This window comes from Cladophialophora yegresii (assembly GCF_000585515.1).
Source record: "Cladophialophora yegresii CBS 114405 chromosome Unknown aczIN-supercont1.1, whole genome shotgun sequence".
Taxonomy (NCBI): Eukaryota; Fungi; Ascomycota; class Eurotiomycetes; order Chaetothyriales; family Herpotrichiellaceae; genus Cladophialophora; species Cladophialophora yegresii.
In genome coordinates this window covers 4,914,238-4,930,476 of record NW_006913045.1, presented here as the reverse complement: position 1 = coordinate 4,930,476, position 16,239 = coordinate 4,914,238, and the positions used below count along the sequence as shown (strand labels likewise).

The 16,239-nt window shown below is 53.3% G+C and overlaps 7 protein-coding genes across 7 annotated transcripts; 5 read left to right on the top strand and 2 right to left on the bottom strand.

The window, feature by feature from the left end:
* Positions 1-546: 546 nt before the first annotated feature.
* Positions 547-1,064, top strand: A1O7_01779 (uncharacterized protein; the record flags this gene model as incomplete). The annotated part of the gene is made up of 2 exons (XM_007755815.1): positions 547-708; positions 921-1,064. The coding sequence occupies 2 exons, from the start codon at positions 547-549 to the stop codon at positions 1,062-1,064; spliced, it is 306 nt and encodes a 101-aa protein (XP_007754005.1).
* A 1,464-nt stretch (positions 1,065-2,528) lies between these two features.
* On the top strand, positions 2,529-3,638 carry A1O7_01778 (uncharacterized protein; the record flags this gene model as incomplete). The annotated part of the gene is made up of 3 exons (XM_007755814.1): positions 2,529-2,822; positions 2,845-3,235; positions 3,368-3,638. Coding segments are annotated over 2 exons (417 nt in total), but the record flags the coding sequence as incomplete, so codon positions are not given.
* Positions 3,639-4,565: 927 nt separating this feature from the next.
* Positions 4,566-5,471, bottom strand: A1O7_01777 (small nuclear ribonucleoprotein B and B'; the record flags this gene model as incomplete). Its single annotated transcript, XM_007755813.1, has 4 exons — positions 4,566-4,707; positions 4,845-5,003; positions 5,131-5,203; positions 5,399-5,471. The coding sequence occupies 4 exons, from the start codon at positions 5,469-5,471 to the stop codon at positions 4,566-4,568; spliced, it is 447 nt and encodes a 148-aa protein (XP_007754003.1).
* A 500-nt stretch (positions 5,472-5,971) lies between these two features.
* A1O7_01776 (uncharacterized protein) lies at positions 5,972-10,288 on the bottom strand (the record flags this gene model as incomplete). The annotated part of the gene is made up of 1 exon (XM_007755812.1): positions 5,972-10,288. The coding sequence occupies one exon, from the start codon at positions 10,286-10,288 to the stop codon at positions 5,972-5,974; it is 4,317 nt and encodes a 1,438-aa protein (XP_007754002.1).
* An 819-nt stretch (positions 10,289-11,107) lies between these two features.
* Positions 11,108-12,469, top strand: A1O7_01775 (uncharacterized protein; the record flags this gene model as incomplete). Its single annotated transcript, XM_007755811.1, has 1 exon — positions 11,108-12,469. One exon carries the CDS (start codon positions 11,108-11,110, stop codon positions 12,467-12,469), a length of 1,362 nt encoding a protein of 453 aa, XP_007754001.1.
* Positions 12,470-12,906: 437 nt separating this feature from the next.
* A1O7_01774 (mevalonate kinase) lies at positions 12,907-14,355 on the top strand (the record flags this gene model as incomplete). Its single annotated transcript, XM_007755810.1, has 1 exon — positions 12,907-14,355. The coding sequence occupies one exon, from the start codon at positions 12,907-12,909 to the stop codon at positions 14,353-14,355; it is 1,449 nt and encodes a 482-aa protein (XP_007754000.1).
* Positions 14,356-14,863: 508 nt separating this feature from the next.
* A1O7_01773 (uncharacterized protein) lies at positions 14,864-16,103 on the top strand (the record flags this gene model as incomplete). Its single annotated transcript, XM_007755809.1, has 2 exons — positions 14,864-15,270; positions 15,419-16,103. The coding sequence occupies 2 exons, from the start codon at positions 14,864-14,866 to the stop codon at positions 16,101-16,103; spliced, it is 1,092 nt and encodes a 363-aa protein (XP_007753999.1).
* Positions 16,104-16,239: the final 136 nt, after the last annotated feature.

The window sequence follows — 16,239 nt, the reverse complement described above, 5'->3', positions numbered from 1 at the left end:
GTCAGCACGGTTCGTCCAACAGGTACACGGTACTTCACGGAATAACAGAGAAACTTTCGGCAAGCCCAAGGTTCCTATCGATCGTGCATACTCCGTACTCAGGGCAAGTAGGCATCACCTCACCTGTGAGCCGCCACGCCGCCCCGGCCGTCTGATCGAGCTCCCCGTGTCAGCTACGTCACCATTTACACGCATCGGCGGGCCTGCCTGCAACGTGCTTTGGTACCAGCACAGGCACAAGCAGCGACTACCTACAATACAAGTACAAGTACTCTGTCTCGCACCTCTCGCGAGTCGGAAGACTTGACGACCGATTTCCAGCTTGCACCGTGGGAAAAAGTTCGCGTCCCTGAGAAACATCCCCTCACCGTCGATACTCCCAGCACCTCCTCGGAAAAGGACACCCTTCATTCAGCCTTGCTTGATACTTTGCCATCACATCTCAGCAGTACTCTGTACATCACCCGACAAGGGGGTCCAAACCAACGTACATCAACGTATCCCACCTCGAACCTCTCAACATCTCAGCATCGCCACCATCTCACCATGTTCCTCAAACAATACAACTACAAGCCCCGCAGCAACAGCCAATCGTCCCAAGGGTCTGGGTCTGCGTCTGGAAGCCCGCCGAAAGAAGAGCCCAAGACGACGACGGAAGCCACGGGCGCTGCAGGCAACGCTGCCGCCGCTGCTGCTGGACGAAGAAGGGTACGTAGTTACGTCCTGTTTGTTACTTGTTTGTTACGTGTGCTACTGTAGCCGTTCCGCCCCACGGGATCCGGTATTGCCTGTGCTTGCCATTCCGCCCTCTGCTTCGATCCAGGCTGTACTCCAGTCCGCCCTGTGCTTCAGTCCTTTTTGAGCTTCAACCCGGTTTGTGCTTCAGTGTGTGCTCATATCGCTGACGCTGTGTCGCGTAGTCCTCCGCCTCGGACAAATACGCGGGCTTGACGGCCATGAAGCGAGGGAGCCAGGATGAGCGCAAGGCCAGCTGGACCGAACAGAAGGCCGGGACGGGGATCTTGGGGGGCATGTGGAACCAATTCACCAGGGGGTCGAGCTGAGGTACAGTATTTGGTGAAACAGTGCGTATTTGGTCATTTGTTAGGGTGTCAGATTGAGGGATCTGGTAAACAGAGGCAATGTGGGTGGGAGCGTTTTTGTGACAAGAATTTGTGTTGGTAATTCAGACGTGCCGGGCGTGGTGAATTTGCAAGAAGCAGCAGGTGAGTGTCTTGATACCTGGGTAGTTGGATGGCTGGGGCCAGGGCGAATCTGTGGCGCGAAGGAAGGGAAGCTGATATTGATATTGAATCGTCTTCTGAGCACGGGTCGGCGGCACTTCACCCTGGAGGCTGATATGATAATTAGTCTTGAACAGCTTGTATGAATAGGTCAGCTATGCTGTTCCATACGTAGTACTCCGTTCTTCACATTCGTCGACGTCCGTGATGCCTCATCTTTTCCATGAATCATGATTCAGGAGCCGTCCTGGATCAGGGAGCGAGTCAAATACATACTCCCCACACCCGCCGTTCCCTTGATTCAGACGCTGCTTGCTCATCGACTTCTGGAGTGACATACAGTATGGAGTAATTAGCTAAGTAGAACTCACTCTTGACTCTCAGCTCCCTGACCTCAACACGTATGTTAAACAGACCAGCCAGCGCCCTCGCCTCAATACATGTGTTAATTAACCGGACCAGCGGGAACGCCGAGCACAATACCACAAGATGCAGATTCCAACATTGCAGAGGTCGCTTCAAGCCTCACTTCCTCTGCTGCGCTTGTCCGCGAGATCTCAAGCGCCTCGTAATGAAATTACTAACCGTGATTATGCAGGCTGACGGGCGTGCTGTCGTCCCTGCCCGATGCCCACATGCTTTGCTCCATCGACGCCCAGTGCGGTGATCTGAGCACCCGATTCAATCAGCATCGGCAGCAGCATCAGCATCAGAGTTGAAACACATCCGCCCAGAGCCGTGGGGAGATGGTTGTGCTAGAAGCTAGAGAAGATATCGCCGAATCCAAGGTTGCCCTGGCCATACGCGAAGCACGTTGAGAGGTGAGGCGTATGCCGCCATCGCCCTTTGTCGTGGCGGCGTGGAACACCAGTCGTGCTTGTAAAGGAGGCGACGCGATTACGCCGATGTGCCAGGCATGGACTAGACGTCCTTGCAAAGCTGCAGTGCAAGTACTCGTACTCCCGTGTGCTATGGAAAAGTGCTGCATTGCAAAGCTGAAATGCAAGTACTCTGGTGTGCTGTTGGCCAATCCTCCTTGCAAAGCTGGCATTGCAAGTACGCCGATGTGCTATGGTGAAGTATTGCAGCGGTACGCACGGCAATGAGAATCTGCTGACTTCCCGAACCTTCATGTCGCGGCGGTCGACATCGACACGGGTTTATCCAGAGCGTTCGTCGTTCCCCTACTTAAGATCAAGCAGCCCAGTATTTGGTGTACTGGTGGCGAGATCAGCAAGGTACGGTCAGTCCACTTTCCTACCCGCAGGTGAAGACCGAAGTATGGCGGCTGGTAGAAAGAGCATCCGTGCAACGCTCGCCCACATTGTCGTCCACCCTTCGTCTGTCTCTGAGAGTGAAATTGTGCTTGAAGAAGAGGTCGACAAAGCTTTGGACAGAAAGGTTTTGCGTAAAGTCGGACTTTGGCTGCTCGGATTCTACTTAATCCTGGGTCTAACATCTTCAGAGTCATCGACTCGTCCAGCTAACTACTCCAACGCCGCTATCATCAACCTCGAACATGGCACCAGCATCAAGAAACAGCTCCAGTATACCTCAACCCGCTCCGGTGGGCATGGAGTCACTCCAATTTCTCTTACAGCAACACCTTGATCCGTCCCAGTGGGCGTGGACTCTTTTCGTCTGCTACATGATCTTCGAGCCCATGAATACAGTGCCTCCCAAGACATTCGGCCCGAGCGCGATGGATGGATGTCCGTCCTAATCCTCGCCTGGGGCATAGCATATGCACATTTGCTGCACATTTGCTGTAGCTGCTGTGCAGAACTTCCAGGGGCATGATGTGCGCACGGTTTGCGAACGGTCTGGCTGGGGCGGGATTAAGGACTTGTAGCATCGACCGCATCGACCGAAGTGCCTGGCGGATGGTCCTGTTCTACTCTGTCGGGACAAATTTCCAGCGCCCTAAACGGTCTGCTCGCCTATGCCATCTCTTTGATGGACGGTCTTGGCGGTCTCCCCTGATGGAGAAGGTTGTTCCTCCTTGAAGGTCGAAATGCCCTGGCAGATTGCCCCTGTCCTACTCTGTCGGACAGCTTCACAGCGCCCTAAGCGCCTGCTCGTGTATGCCATCGCTCTGGTGGACGGTCTCTCCCCAGACAGAGGTGGTTGTTCCTCCCTGAAGGTCTCCCTACGATTACCCTCGCCTTCATGGCTCCTCTCAGTGTCTCCCTGACTATCCTCCAACCGCCCGTAGCCAGGACGTTGAACGAGAAAGAACGCCAATTCATTGAGAGGCGCTTATGTAGCCGATATCCCCACCTCTGGCAGACACGGCCACTTGGGACTGGGCATCCCTCAAGCACCTTTTGGTCGTCCCCACGGTCTAATTACACCTTCGGCTTCCTCTGGACTGCACGTGGCATTGGGGGGTTTTGGTGGTTGCATTACTCTTGGGCGTAACGGCAATGGAGCGGTATCTTAGGCCCATAGGTGTATGTGTACTCGACCGTCCACTGGCCAACGCACGCGTACCACAAGCCCCACTGTCTTCATTTAGTTGTCTCTCATGTTCTCATTGCATTGATCTCTTCGGTTTCTGACGTCGTGGCTGATCGTTGCGAGACGAGATACAGTAGGAAAAGGGGAGGTGTTGCTTAAGCTTATGAGCTGTCTTATACGGGTGAAAGATCATTTGATACTGTAGCAGAAATAGACCGTTTTAGTATGCCTTGTAGATCCGGGGAGGCTGTCGCTGTTAAGCAGCCGTGTCTCATCTCATACTCGGGACCACCATCAAGGCACCCCCTTTCCCTTTTTCCTTCCCTCGGTAGCTCTGCATGTCAATCAAGGCAACTACTCGGGACTATGCGTTATCCGACCCAAATGACCAAGGGCCAGAGCGTAGGTATTGGCTTGCTGCGTGGCTGAAGTTTCCAAGGTCACAAGGAGTTCTTCTCTTCAAGGGGAAAGCACATCAACGAACGAGGCAGAAAGAGTCCTGTATATTCATCCCTCCAGACCATTCGCGCACGCCGACTCTCGCGGCCACTAGAAAGTAACTCAGAATTGTGATCGAAATGGAATGTGGGATACGTAGTCCCGCTCCTGCTGATATGAATCTTGGTCCTTTTCCCCGGCGGCTTTTAGTCCTCATGAGCCTGTCCAGTGACAGCACGCCAACCGATACCGCCAAGGGCGGCGATACACTGCCTCCTCACTGCCAGGGCACCTGCGTCCACCTGTTTCGGCGTCATGGCGGGAGCCACCAAAATCCAATGTCCTCCCTTGACACAACAAGTGATTCGGCGCACGCCTTCCCAGCATACCACTTCAGCTGTTCCCCCATCGCCCAATGGCGATCTACGACACCGTCTTCTTGACCTCCTGCACCGCATCCTGGACCTTCACCTTTGTCTGGCTCGCGAGATTGTCGACCGTGCCCTCGAGGTCATTCTTGGCCCGCTCCGCGTGGATCTTGGCCCATTTCTCCTTGCCGGAGCCACTGTACAGTAGAGCAGCAACGTTAGACTGATATCTGAAAATACGTCCATGATTTTCTCGCTCATGCGGCGTGGTATTCCCCAGATGGTGCTTTTCTTTCTGCGCGTAGGTATGTAGGAACAGTATATCTTTACTTACTACCAGTAATCATACCACCGGTACCCCTGCGTGAGCTGCGCGTTGAAGTTGACGAAATGGCACGCGAAAAGGAGGTAGTTCTTGGGCGTCACGGCCAGGGCGTAGCGCATGAATGTGCCCGAGTAAACGGTCAATGCGGCGGTGAATTTGCCGGAGATGCTGTTGATCACCATGGTATTAGCGTCCCGTCTCAGGGTCTTGGGGAGGAGCGTCCGCTCCGCACGTAGAGAAGGCATGTGCCACAGATAGAGGGCCATCGGTCATAGTGGACATGGTGCGCACATACATTTCAGGATCCTTCTGTGTATCCAACACCGCGGCGATAGGAATGCCAAAATTCGAAGCTGGACCCCAGAAATCTGCACACCAGAGCACCAGTCAGTCAGTCAACTGTTTATCTTCTCACGTCCCGTCCACCAAGGAACACGCAGAATTAGTCATCTCTCTTGCTCCTCCTCGTCCTCCTCCTGTGGCTCATGTGCAGTGGTAATCACTCATCCGCCGATAAGTTTCTTTCTGCGCAGGGAGGGATATTCTTATCTCGAGAGACGTACGTGTTGAGCAGAAGTAATCCAGAACCTTGTTGGAGCGGATCCGCGCGTTGATTGCTTTGATGGTCGCGGCCATTGTCGCGGCTGTTGTTCTCTATGCTCTATCTCTCCGGTGTCTCTTCTTCCAAACAACTCCAAGCAATACCGTTCGCAGGGTGGGTGATACAACGGTGTTCGGGTTAGAAGGGCGGGAGGACCAGGTGAGGTGAGGTGGAAGTGAGGCCTGTTTGACTCAACAAGCTGCGTTCGGTGGTCGGACCCGTTGCGATGAGAAAATGGGGATGGGCGCAGCAGCGATGAGTCCGGCGTTTAGGGGAATCTCCGCAAAATGTCACGTGCTGTGGTTGTGTGGGAAAACCTTCTACCGGGGAGGCCATGAGCCGCCATCCCTAGACAATATATTTGTCTTCTGAACTACAAAGTATAAAATCTGGCCATGCTCTCGATGCAAGCCCATGGTCGTGTTCCATCTCAACCACGTGGAGAAGAGCTCCTCCCAGCATCCATGCAGAATCGCTGCGGTCTCAGGTCTCGATGGTCTGGTCGCCCTTCTGCGAGAGTCTGGGTAACTCTCCGTCAAGCTCCTCGTTGTTGGATGATAAGCTGGGCTTGGAACCGGATCTGGAAGCACAGATCATCCACGCGTCTTAAGTCTAAATCCCTCGGGTCGGCAGATTTGAGACGATCCAGGACACCTTGAAGCGAAGCCACGATTTCAGGGGGACTGCTTCGGTCTCCTATTGCCAGTTCAGCGGCACCACCAGTCGTAGTCAACCCTGTAAAGTCAGTCACCATTGTATTTGTTGCTCCGCGGATCTCAACTTCTCGATCGAGAGTGTTATCAACCTCTTCCTCGTCATTGTGCAGTGATAAAGCAGCAGAGACTCCGGTGATATCCACCTCCCCTTCTTTGACTCGCGGTGTCCCCGGCACAATGACCTCAATCAAAGTCCGTTTCCGTGGCCGGCCTCGGCGTTGTCTAGGCGTCAGTGTCGGCTCGCTGAGCTGTACTGGGGCAATAGCTTGATCCTCCTGCGAGGGTGAAACCTCATTGCAGCCAAGAATCTCCCCTGGAATTTCATCTGCGGCGATTTCTGCGCCTATTGCAGTCGACTGTAGGGAAGCTTTTACTGATTTCCTGCGTTTGACTCCAGTAGAATACTGTGTGCTTGATTTGCGCTTGCGGGATCTCTGCTTTTTCTGTTTTGGTTCTCCATCGGTCCCTGATGCCACATGAGATTCGTCGCCAACCGTCTGGCTGACATGCAGGTCGAGATCATGAGACAGTTGCGAAGCACTAAGCATATCAATCTCGTCGCTATCCGTTGCGACAGGCTTCGTTGCGCTTGCTTCCCTTTGCTCGGCTTCCTCTGTTGTCGTGCTGTCCGATGCTAAGTTGATCGTGATTGGTCTCAGTGAGGGAGAAACCGTTGCGTAAGATGGCGCTGTATCCTCTTCGACATGGCCACGTGTACCATCCTGGTGTGCCTGTTCCAGGTCTTTCTGTGCGTCTGGAGCGTCGGAGATATCTGACGGTGGAGGACTGGAACTCTGCACTTGAGAATTGGAGGCAACCCTTGATGCTCGCTGGCCGATATGTTGTGCCGGAGATTTTGAGAGGCCGAGACGGGATCTCCCACGCCTCAATCTCCCACTATATGATACCGCAGCAAAATCATTTGCGTTGGTGGCGTGCTTCTTTGGGTGGTGTCTTCGGTGCCTGGCGTCACTAGCTTCATCGTTTGACTCAGCCACCGTCGAACCCGTGCGTTCCTTGGTCTGGCTGTCTTGGAATTGTTCGACGGTTTCCCCAGCGCTAGCATCAGCGATATTGGTGACAAATCCTTCTTGTCCGAGGGAGGCTGCATCTTTGAAGGCAACAGTTTCAATCGCCGCAGAAGGACGTAGCTCTACTGCATTATGCTCGTCTGCCACCTCAACCTGCTCAATCGCAAGATCAATCCTGTCCTCAGCATCACCATAGACGGCAAGGAGCGGAGAAGAATTGACATCGGTCCGGTCATCATTGCCCACCATCGAAGGCGGTGACGAAGGGACTTCAAGATCAGGAATCAGGTTGGTAAAGTGTCTCGCCCGAGGCGTGGGAGAGGCCATCAATTCAGTCCCGATTTGTTCATCATGCGTTGGTAAGGTCGGTGTTGACGGGCGTTCTGCCTGAGAAGCTGCCTTCCGTGCGAACTCGCAGTCAGTGTGAGTGCTTGATCTAGCATGCGGCCTTGGGCTCGATCTAAGGTCCGGAAATACAACAGCGGGCTCCGAACGCAGTCGGTCGCGGACTTCCTTTTGGCGTGTGGTCAAGAGCTGAGCTTCTGGTTCTTCTTGCGGAAGAGGAGATGACTCGATTGGCACGAAATTAACCTGAGAATCATCGTGCCTCGAGCGTGGCCGCAAAATTGGTCGATTAGGACTTGAGCCCGTGAGGGGGCTTTCCTCTGGCGCAACACTATGATAATGTTGGCTACCTAATTCTGGGGATCGGTCGGCGCCTGTTATTGCTGCTGTTGGGCTGGTTGACGTATGCCTGGAGGTCGTTCCATGGTCCTCTTCTGGTGTAGCTTGTGGCGACATGTCTTGCTCAGTTGCGGCATTTCGGGCGTGCAAGCTGCTTGGGACGGTGATCTTAACGCCAGCGTCTCGTAGCTTGATCAGAGCCTCTGTCAATATAGGACCAGGACTTAGCGAGGGTAGCTTTCCAAATTGCTGGTTCCACATATCGACAGTATCCTGGACCACAAGACTATGATTGCTGCTGAACAGAGCCGCGAAAGTCTCATCCAACTCACCGATAGCCTCGATGGGCAGTCTGGTCAGAAGTGTCAAAGTAGCTGTAATGATCCTTGGATACCGTCCACTGGGGTCGTGTTCATCTTTGTCCTGCCAACCCGAGATATCTTGTTTCAAAAACAATACAGTGGGTCGCTTAAGCAGAGTCAAAGTGTGGACAATCTGGCCGACAGATGATCCTTCCAGCCTTTTCTGCAGCTGGCTAATGCTTTCGTTTGTCACAGAAGTCGTTTGGGACTTAAAGCTGTTCACCAATGCTAAGTCCAGAGAATTGAGACATATTTCTAAGCTCGTCGTGGTTGATTGGTCACTTCGCTGTTGCTCTAGAAGGTGGAATCGTAGAGAGTCATAAATAACCAAAGCTTTACTCAAGCAGTAGCCTTGGTCTTCAAGACCAGCCATTATCAGATCGGGACCGAGTAGCTTGATAGCAGTCACAGTCAGCTGGCGTACTTGAGCGTTGCTGAGTTTATGTGGCTGTGTTGGTTGACCATCACCATCTCTGGGATGGGTCATATCCAGGTAGAGACGCCCGAGAAAGGTGTTCACGTAAACCATGGCCACCACTGTTTCAGCGGAGGGCTTAATCTCCTTGCGACATGCTTCTTGAACAGCTTTGAGGAAATGCAGCCAAGCCACGGCAATGTGTGCCTTGTCAGATTGCCCTGAAGCTCCCCAAGAGCTGTAGCGGAGCAGCACCAGGAAAATATCGAGGATCGGTCTTGCTTTCGAGCGTACCCACTTGCAATCGATTGTAGGCAGCTCTTCTGGCTCGACCGGGGTGTTCTCGAGGGCGCGATTCTCGTTCCAAATCTTCGCTCCTCCAGCATTCCAAAACAACGCCATCAAGATACGACTTGCAAGGTCGGAGTTGGCGGTACCTCTTTCGAAAAATGCGGACTTCATGACCTTCACAATGTATTCGTTCCAGACCCGAGTATACTGATGGTGATTTGCTGCTGGTCTGAAAGCATGATAAAGTAGGGTGCAGTAACTTGACACCGCCGCCACACGAGTGCCTTTTATTGCCGCCTCTCCTCCGTGGCGCTCTAACTTAGCAGTCATAGGCTTTGGCAGCAGTTGCAACAGGTTATCGGATGCTAGATGAGGTTGAACAATGTGTATGAACCGATTCCAAGCCTGGTACGCTTGTTGCTGGATTGCCGATTCACTGCAGTTAAAGCATTTTTGTATAACACTCAGCCAATCTTTGAATTGAGGCCACTTGTCGCACCGCGATCCCCAGCCGTTACGGCCACGGCCATCGACGATATTGCAGAGCCGTAGGACGATAGTCCATATCCGCGGGACTTGGACGCCCTCTTCTTTTACCGCAATCATCTTCTCCAGTTTTCGACACATGCTGGCGCTGAATGTCTTTCCGGATCCAAGTTCTCTGGCAAGGGTAGATCTGATGACAGAAGAAATGGATGAAGATGCGGGAAACGCCGAGCAGGCTTTTTCGCCAAGGTCGATGGCCTTCATTCTGACGTCCTTTATGCTGTTGGTTGCACCAGTGAGCAGCTCGTCCACCCAGAGGCTCGCCTTCGCCTTCATGGTGGGCCGTTCCTGGTCAAGGAGTTTCTGATAGACGAGCAACTTCTCAGAAATGATCCCGTTTCCCTTGTAATGCTCGCCCAGTGCTCTCAACGCTTCGAGAAGCCTCGCTACGCGGTGGCTGGTAATGAGGCTCTGGCGGAAGTTTTGCGCCGCAAGGAGATGAAGGTAGTGGACGAGGATATTTTTTGACGCAGCATGCTCCGCAAGCACTTGGATTGACCGATCGAGGACGAAGGTACGGGCATCATCCGATAGTAGAGACGCATAGTCCTTGTTCCAAACAAATATAATGAGTAATCTCAATGCTTGTGTTATGAGATTCGTGTCAGCAATGGGTGGTTCCTCCGGAGAGGGCTTCCTGAGCAAGTCTCGCTTGATGTATCTCATAAACGTATTGATCTTTGCCTTGAGCACATCTTCGTCCGGGATGTCATCGTAGTTCCTGATGACATTGGCAAGCGTCTGATATGCGTCGAGGGAGAGTGATCTGTCATCATGGGACAACTGTTCGATGAAGCTGTCCATCATTGCAACCATTGAACGCTTGCCATCCTGCAACCCATCTGTTCTCTGTGCCGTCTTCTCCAAGACTGTAACTGGTTTGAGGATCGATCTTAGGCCCGAGTGAGAGTCTGAGGAGGTGAATGGTGGTCTAGCACCGCTTGAAGGAGGCTGACTCGTAGATATAGGGCCCTGGGCGTTTGGACCCGTCGAAAACCCGACACGTTTCCGACTTCCGGTATGTGAAGAGCCCGGAAACGATGCTGGAGGACTTGAAGGACTTGTGCTCCTGATCGAAGAGCTCATCAGCGCTATTTTACGGCGAGAAGATGTTGACGGAGGACTAAGCGGTAGTACATCGTGAATCGACATGGTGGAAGCGAACCGCTGGTTGTCTTTCTCAATGTCATCGACGGACAGCAAGGTCTGAGGGTTTCTGAGACTGCCTGCAGTCTTCCATCACTCCCGAGGGGGCAAAGAACTCCAGGCAGTGGTATAGGAAATCATAGGACTGAGAAAGCCGTTGATGCAGCTGGAGTGCACCACGATCATCCCAGCCTCGTAACTCTGGCGAACGCGTCGAGACGCGGCTCCCATTTAGTTCGTGAAGTCCGACTAGCTATTTTGAGCTTAGCCTCGACGGTGTGCTCCACTCGACCGTGCGCGTCTAGAAGCGAGCTAATTATCCAAGTTGCTTCACCTCAACCTCACCTGATATCAATCACAAAACAACACAAGAGAGGAACTCTGTGCTTTTGATCGCTTGGCTCGAGGCTTATGAGTCTCAAACTCCTCCTGAGTTGTGCGATACTCCATCCTACTCAGAATAGCCTCTGCTCTTGAACTATGCCAAGTCAACCCCAGCAGAACGAGGCTCGAGCTTTGCTCGCTCTACTGACGGAATCCCTAGGATCCAAGACAAATGAGCACAAGCAGCTGGAAGAAGCCTTGGCGAAGCTGAAGGTACTCGGGCGAGATGCGAACAACGTGTCTGCCATTTATGATGCCGATGGGATGAAAACTTTGGGAAGCTATGCCTTTGGAGACTTCCCTCCATCAATAAGACATGAGGCACTCAGGTGCACTGCTAATGCGCTTCTGTTGCTTCCGGAAACCCGCAAGTACTTGCTTAAGCTCGGCTTCGACAAGCAGGCAGCTGATGCCCTCCGAGATGCGGATGAGGACGAGGAGTTTTTACTATCTCGGATTATGTTCCTTCTAACTTACGACCCCGGCATCGATATGGAAACTTTGGTCACCGAGCATGGCTTAGCTGAGAGCATTGTCCAAAGGCTAGCTCGTCATGCAGAACAAGCGAAGAACACAAAGCGTTCAGGACTTACAGGTCAAGTATATATGGCAATGTTGGAGACTCTGAAGCTGCTTTTCAATGCGACGAGTATCAAAACAGACCAGGCCGCTAAATTCAAGCCTGCTGTTGCACACATTTGTCGCATCCTCGAGTATACCGACGTTCCGTCGCCACCACTCCAACCACCGATCAACCTACTAATCAATGCCCTCGCAAATCTAGACATTGATGGTGGAGACACACAGACTGCCGAGACGAGGTCGGCAGTAGCCAGGCTGATCTCGATACTTGCACTTGCCATCGAGGGTCATCCACCAACGGAACTCGACACTACGGCAGTGCCACTATTAACAGTCCTGAGGAAGATCAATGACACTGCACCGCCGGATTTGCGCGGCAGTATGAAAGCACGTCTTCTACCTGACGACAAGGAACGCGATCAACCTCTCGGAAAGTCATCATCGTTGGCGTCTCAACTCCTGCGATTGACAACATCCTCCGGAATGCTCAACCTCTCAGAAGCAATATCCGGATTGATGTTTGAACTCTCGGGTAAAGACGCCAATGAATACGTGAAGAACGTGGGATATGGATATGCTGCGGGATATCTGATGACCCACAAGATCCCGATCCCGGAGAGTGCGAAGTCCCAGGGCAATGGAGAATCGTCCAGCCAAGTTCCAATCAACCCTATCACTGGACAGAGGCTGGACAAGGAGCCAGACATTGAGTTACCAAATATGACGCGGGAAGAAAAAGAGCGCGAAGCTGAACGGCTCTTCGTACTGTTTGAGAGGCTGAAGGCGACAGGAGTTGTCAACGTCAAGAATCCAGTAGAAGTGGCAAAGGAAGCCGGGAGAGTCGAGGAGCTGAGCGATTCGGACTCTGATGAATGACAATGATGCTATCTATGGCTGTACAAAGTGCCTACTAGTCCGCTCGATAGATGCACAAGTCCTTTCTGAGCATACAGTACGAGTCGTATTTGCTGAAGTCGCACTATGATGTCGATGGTGCCACTCGGAAAGCCACCGGGTCTGGTGTTCCACAACTTTAACGGGCTGTACCTGCAGCGCTAGCGTCCCTAGCCGCCCCAAGCGACAAGCTTAGTGGTGGTGGCCCGCTACGTTGACGTTGGGCTGCGCCTGTCGCGACTCGCAGCGGTGCTTTTCCTCTCTTAGAAATTTTGGGTTGCCAACTGGCTGCGTGGCTGCTCCTCCTCTTTCGTCCCTCCTCTCGCGCAACTTTCAGCGTTGCCATACCTCTACGTCGACACACCCCTCGGGGCTCCCGGCTCACTCATCGAGATATGGTCCATAAAGTCGAGTCAACCATGAACGGAACTCCGAAAGTGAACGGTGTCAAAGGCGGCAAAGGAGTCAATGGCCACTCGACAGATGGAGTGATACATCCTCCCCCATACTCGCGCAAATCCTCGTCCCCCATGGCGCCTGCTTTTATGACATCTGCTCCCGGCAAAGTCATCGTCTTTGGAGAGCATGCGGTCGTCCATGGGAAGGCCGCGATGGCGGCCGCAATCTCCCTCAGATCCTACCTGCTGGTCACAGCTCTCTCCAAGTCGCAAAAAACAATTCGGCTGGTGTTCCCTGATGTTGGACTGGACCACACCTGGAACATCGACGACTTGCCCTGGTCTATCTTCCAGAAGACTGGGCGAAAGCCCCGATACTATGATATGGTCACATCACTAGACCCAGAGCTGGTCGCCGCCATGAACCCTCATATCGAAGCCGTCTCAGCTCATTTGAATGAAAACAAGCGAAAGATCCACCAGAGTGCTGCTTCTGCTTTCCTCTACCTATTCCTTTGCCTTCAGACTCCTGCTGCGCAGGCTTGTATTTACACTCTACGATCCACACTACCTATCGGAGCAGGTCTCGGCTCCAGTGCCAGCATCTGCGTGTGTATCAGCGCGGCTCTGCTGAAACAGATACATGTCCTGTCCGGACCACATCATGACCAACCAGAGGAGGAGGTGGACATACAAATCGAAAGAATCAACAAGTGGGCTTTTGTGGGCGAGCTATGTATCCACGGAAACCCCAGTGGAGTCGATAACACTGTTGCAACGCACGGAAGGGCTGTACTTTTTAAGAGACTTGATTATACCAAACCGCCAATGGCAACACCACTCAAAGACTTCCCGGAACTGCCTTTACTATTGATCAACACAAAACAGCCCCGATCGACTGCTGCAGAAGTGGCCAAAGTGGCGGCGTTGAAGAAGAAATACCCGGCCGTGACCGAGGCTACCCTGGACAGCATCGACGAGGTCACAATGTCAGCACACAGTCTCATCACCTCAGATGAATTTGACCCCACATCAGAAACGAACATTGAACACTTAGGTGACTTATTCCGCATCAACCATGGATTACTGGTCTCGCTCGGCGTATCTCATCCAAAGTTGGAACACATTCGGGAGTTGGTGGATTATGCTGATATCGGCTGGACGAAGCTCACCGGTGCGGGCGGCGGTGGGTGTGCCATCACCCTCCTCAAGCGGGATATCGATCCGAAAGCGGTGGTTAACTTGAAGATGCAATTTGAGGATGCCGGGTTTGAGGAGTACACAACCACATTGGGTGGCAGTGGCGTCGGCATGCTTTACCCTGCTGTTTTGCACAACGGAACCGAGGAGGAAGGAGGTGAAGAGATCGACCAACAGAAGTTCCTAAATGCTGACGGCAAAGAAGGAATTGAGGCTCTCGTTGGCGTGGGTCTCACCGAAAGGCGGCCGGAATGGAAGTTCTGGAGGTGAACATATTTATATTCATGTTCGTTCTTGTTTTACCAGCGAAGGCGCATAGCAGTGTTTGTCTAATGGGTGCGTCAATTGTACTATATGCCCTCCCACGACAGATAGAATGGGAGAGGAGTGCATCTTGGTTTCGAGAGTTCAACGTGCACATTTATCAATGCTACCCCAGAATACGGGCGGGTAAAGGCGGGAAGTGGCAGCCGGATGAATCTGAGGTTCCTCCGAGCCGACTTCCAACCTTCATATTGTGCTCTTCATTCCAGTCAAGCACAATGACAAAGCGAGCCCACCTCGATTGAAGTAGTAACTCTGCTCATGGTGCAGTCGATGACGCTGTCCCGGGCGACGTCGACTCTCTAGATGATGCTCGGTCTGGACAATCAAGCCCAAAGCGAGGCGAAGTAAATTAGAGCGACTATTACTCCTTACTTGTCCTTGGGAACTCATCGCCATCAGCTCCACGGGGAGCAATCCTACCACCGGATCTAGTTTTACGAGGTATCAAACAATGGCCGATACCAGAAGACCCAAACCCAAACCCAAATCCAAAGAGCCATTCTACGCCGTCTCCCCCCTCTGGAAGGATGTCATCCCCGTGCCCCTCATCGACGGGCCCCCAGGCCAAAAAGACCCTGGCCCAGCGCTCGCCACGATCGCCTACTCGCCCCGCTACAGCGAGGCCATGTCCTACCTGAGAGCTGTAATGGCGATCAACGAATTCAGCCGCCGCGCACTCGACCTGACGGAGGACATCATCGGGATGAACCCGGCACATTACACCGTGTGGCTCTACCGGGCCAAGATCCTGAAGACGCTATGGCAGGAAGAGGGGATGACAGTCGAAGACGGGGTCACGACGGAACTGGACTGGCTGGAGGGCATCAGCGAGCGGAATCTGAAGAATTATCAGATATGGTGGGTTTTGCCACGCCCATGGATCTACGTTTGTCTATTGCACTGTTTGCGCTTGCTCTTGCTTGACTGGGTACCTTTCACACTGCGCATCGATCACAAGTCCAAGATGGACCATGCACCACGCTTACTGACCTGAGGACCATCCCAGGCACCACCGCCAAACCCTAATATCGCTCCTCGAGACCCTGCCACCCACAGAGCCGGCCTTCCTCGCACACATCCTCTCCTTCGACGCCAAGAACTACCACGTCTGGACGTACCGGCAGTGGCTGTGCCGCCGGTTCCCGGACCCCTTGTTAGTCACAGACATGGAGCTGCGCGCGGTCGACGCGCTCATCGACGACGACGTGCGCAACAACTCGGCGTGGAATCATCGGTATTTTGTCGTCTTTGGCGTCGAGGAACTGCGCACCATCGAGGCCTCTGCCACAAAAATCCGCAAGGAGGTCCTCGCCAGTGGCAGCCTCGTGGTCGATCTCGACGTGGCCGACCGCGAGATCAACTATGCCAAGGACCACATCGCGTGGGCGCCGCAGAACGCGTCGGCGTGGAATTATCTAAGGGGCGTGCTCACTAGGGCGGGCATGCCCATCACAGAGATGCGGGTGTTTTGCGAGGGGTTCGTGGGTGGCAGGGGGGCGAATCTGATGAGCGAGGGTGGTACCATAAGGAGTAGTCATGCGATCGATTGGTTGGCGGACATTTATCGGCTCGAGGGCGACGTAAAGCGGAGTAGAGAGTGTCTTGACGCTTTGGCGAGGAAGTGGGATCCCATTCGCAGGAAGTATTGGGAGTACAGGGCACGGCAGCTGGAGGGGGAGGCCACAAAGTGAAGGGGACTTATGATTATGCGAGTGAGAGGGACTTATGATTGTGCGAGTGAGAGGGACTTATGATTATGAGTTCTAATATCACTTGAGGTGAGAGGGACGCTGCTAGCGGGCAAGCTAGCCAGGGCTCCTTGGGCCA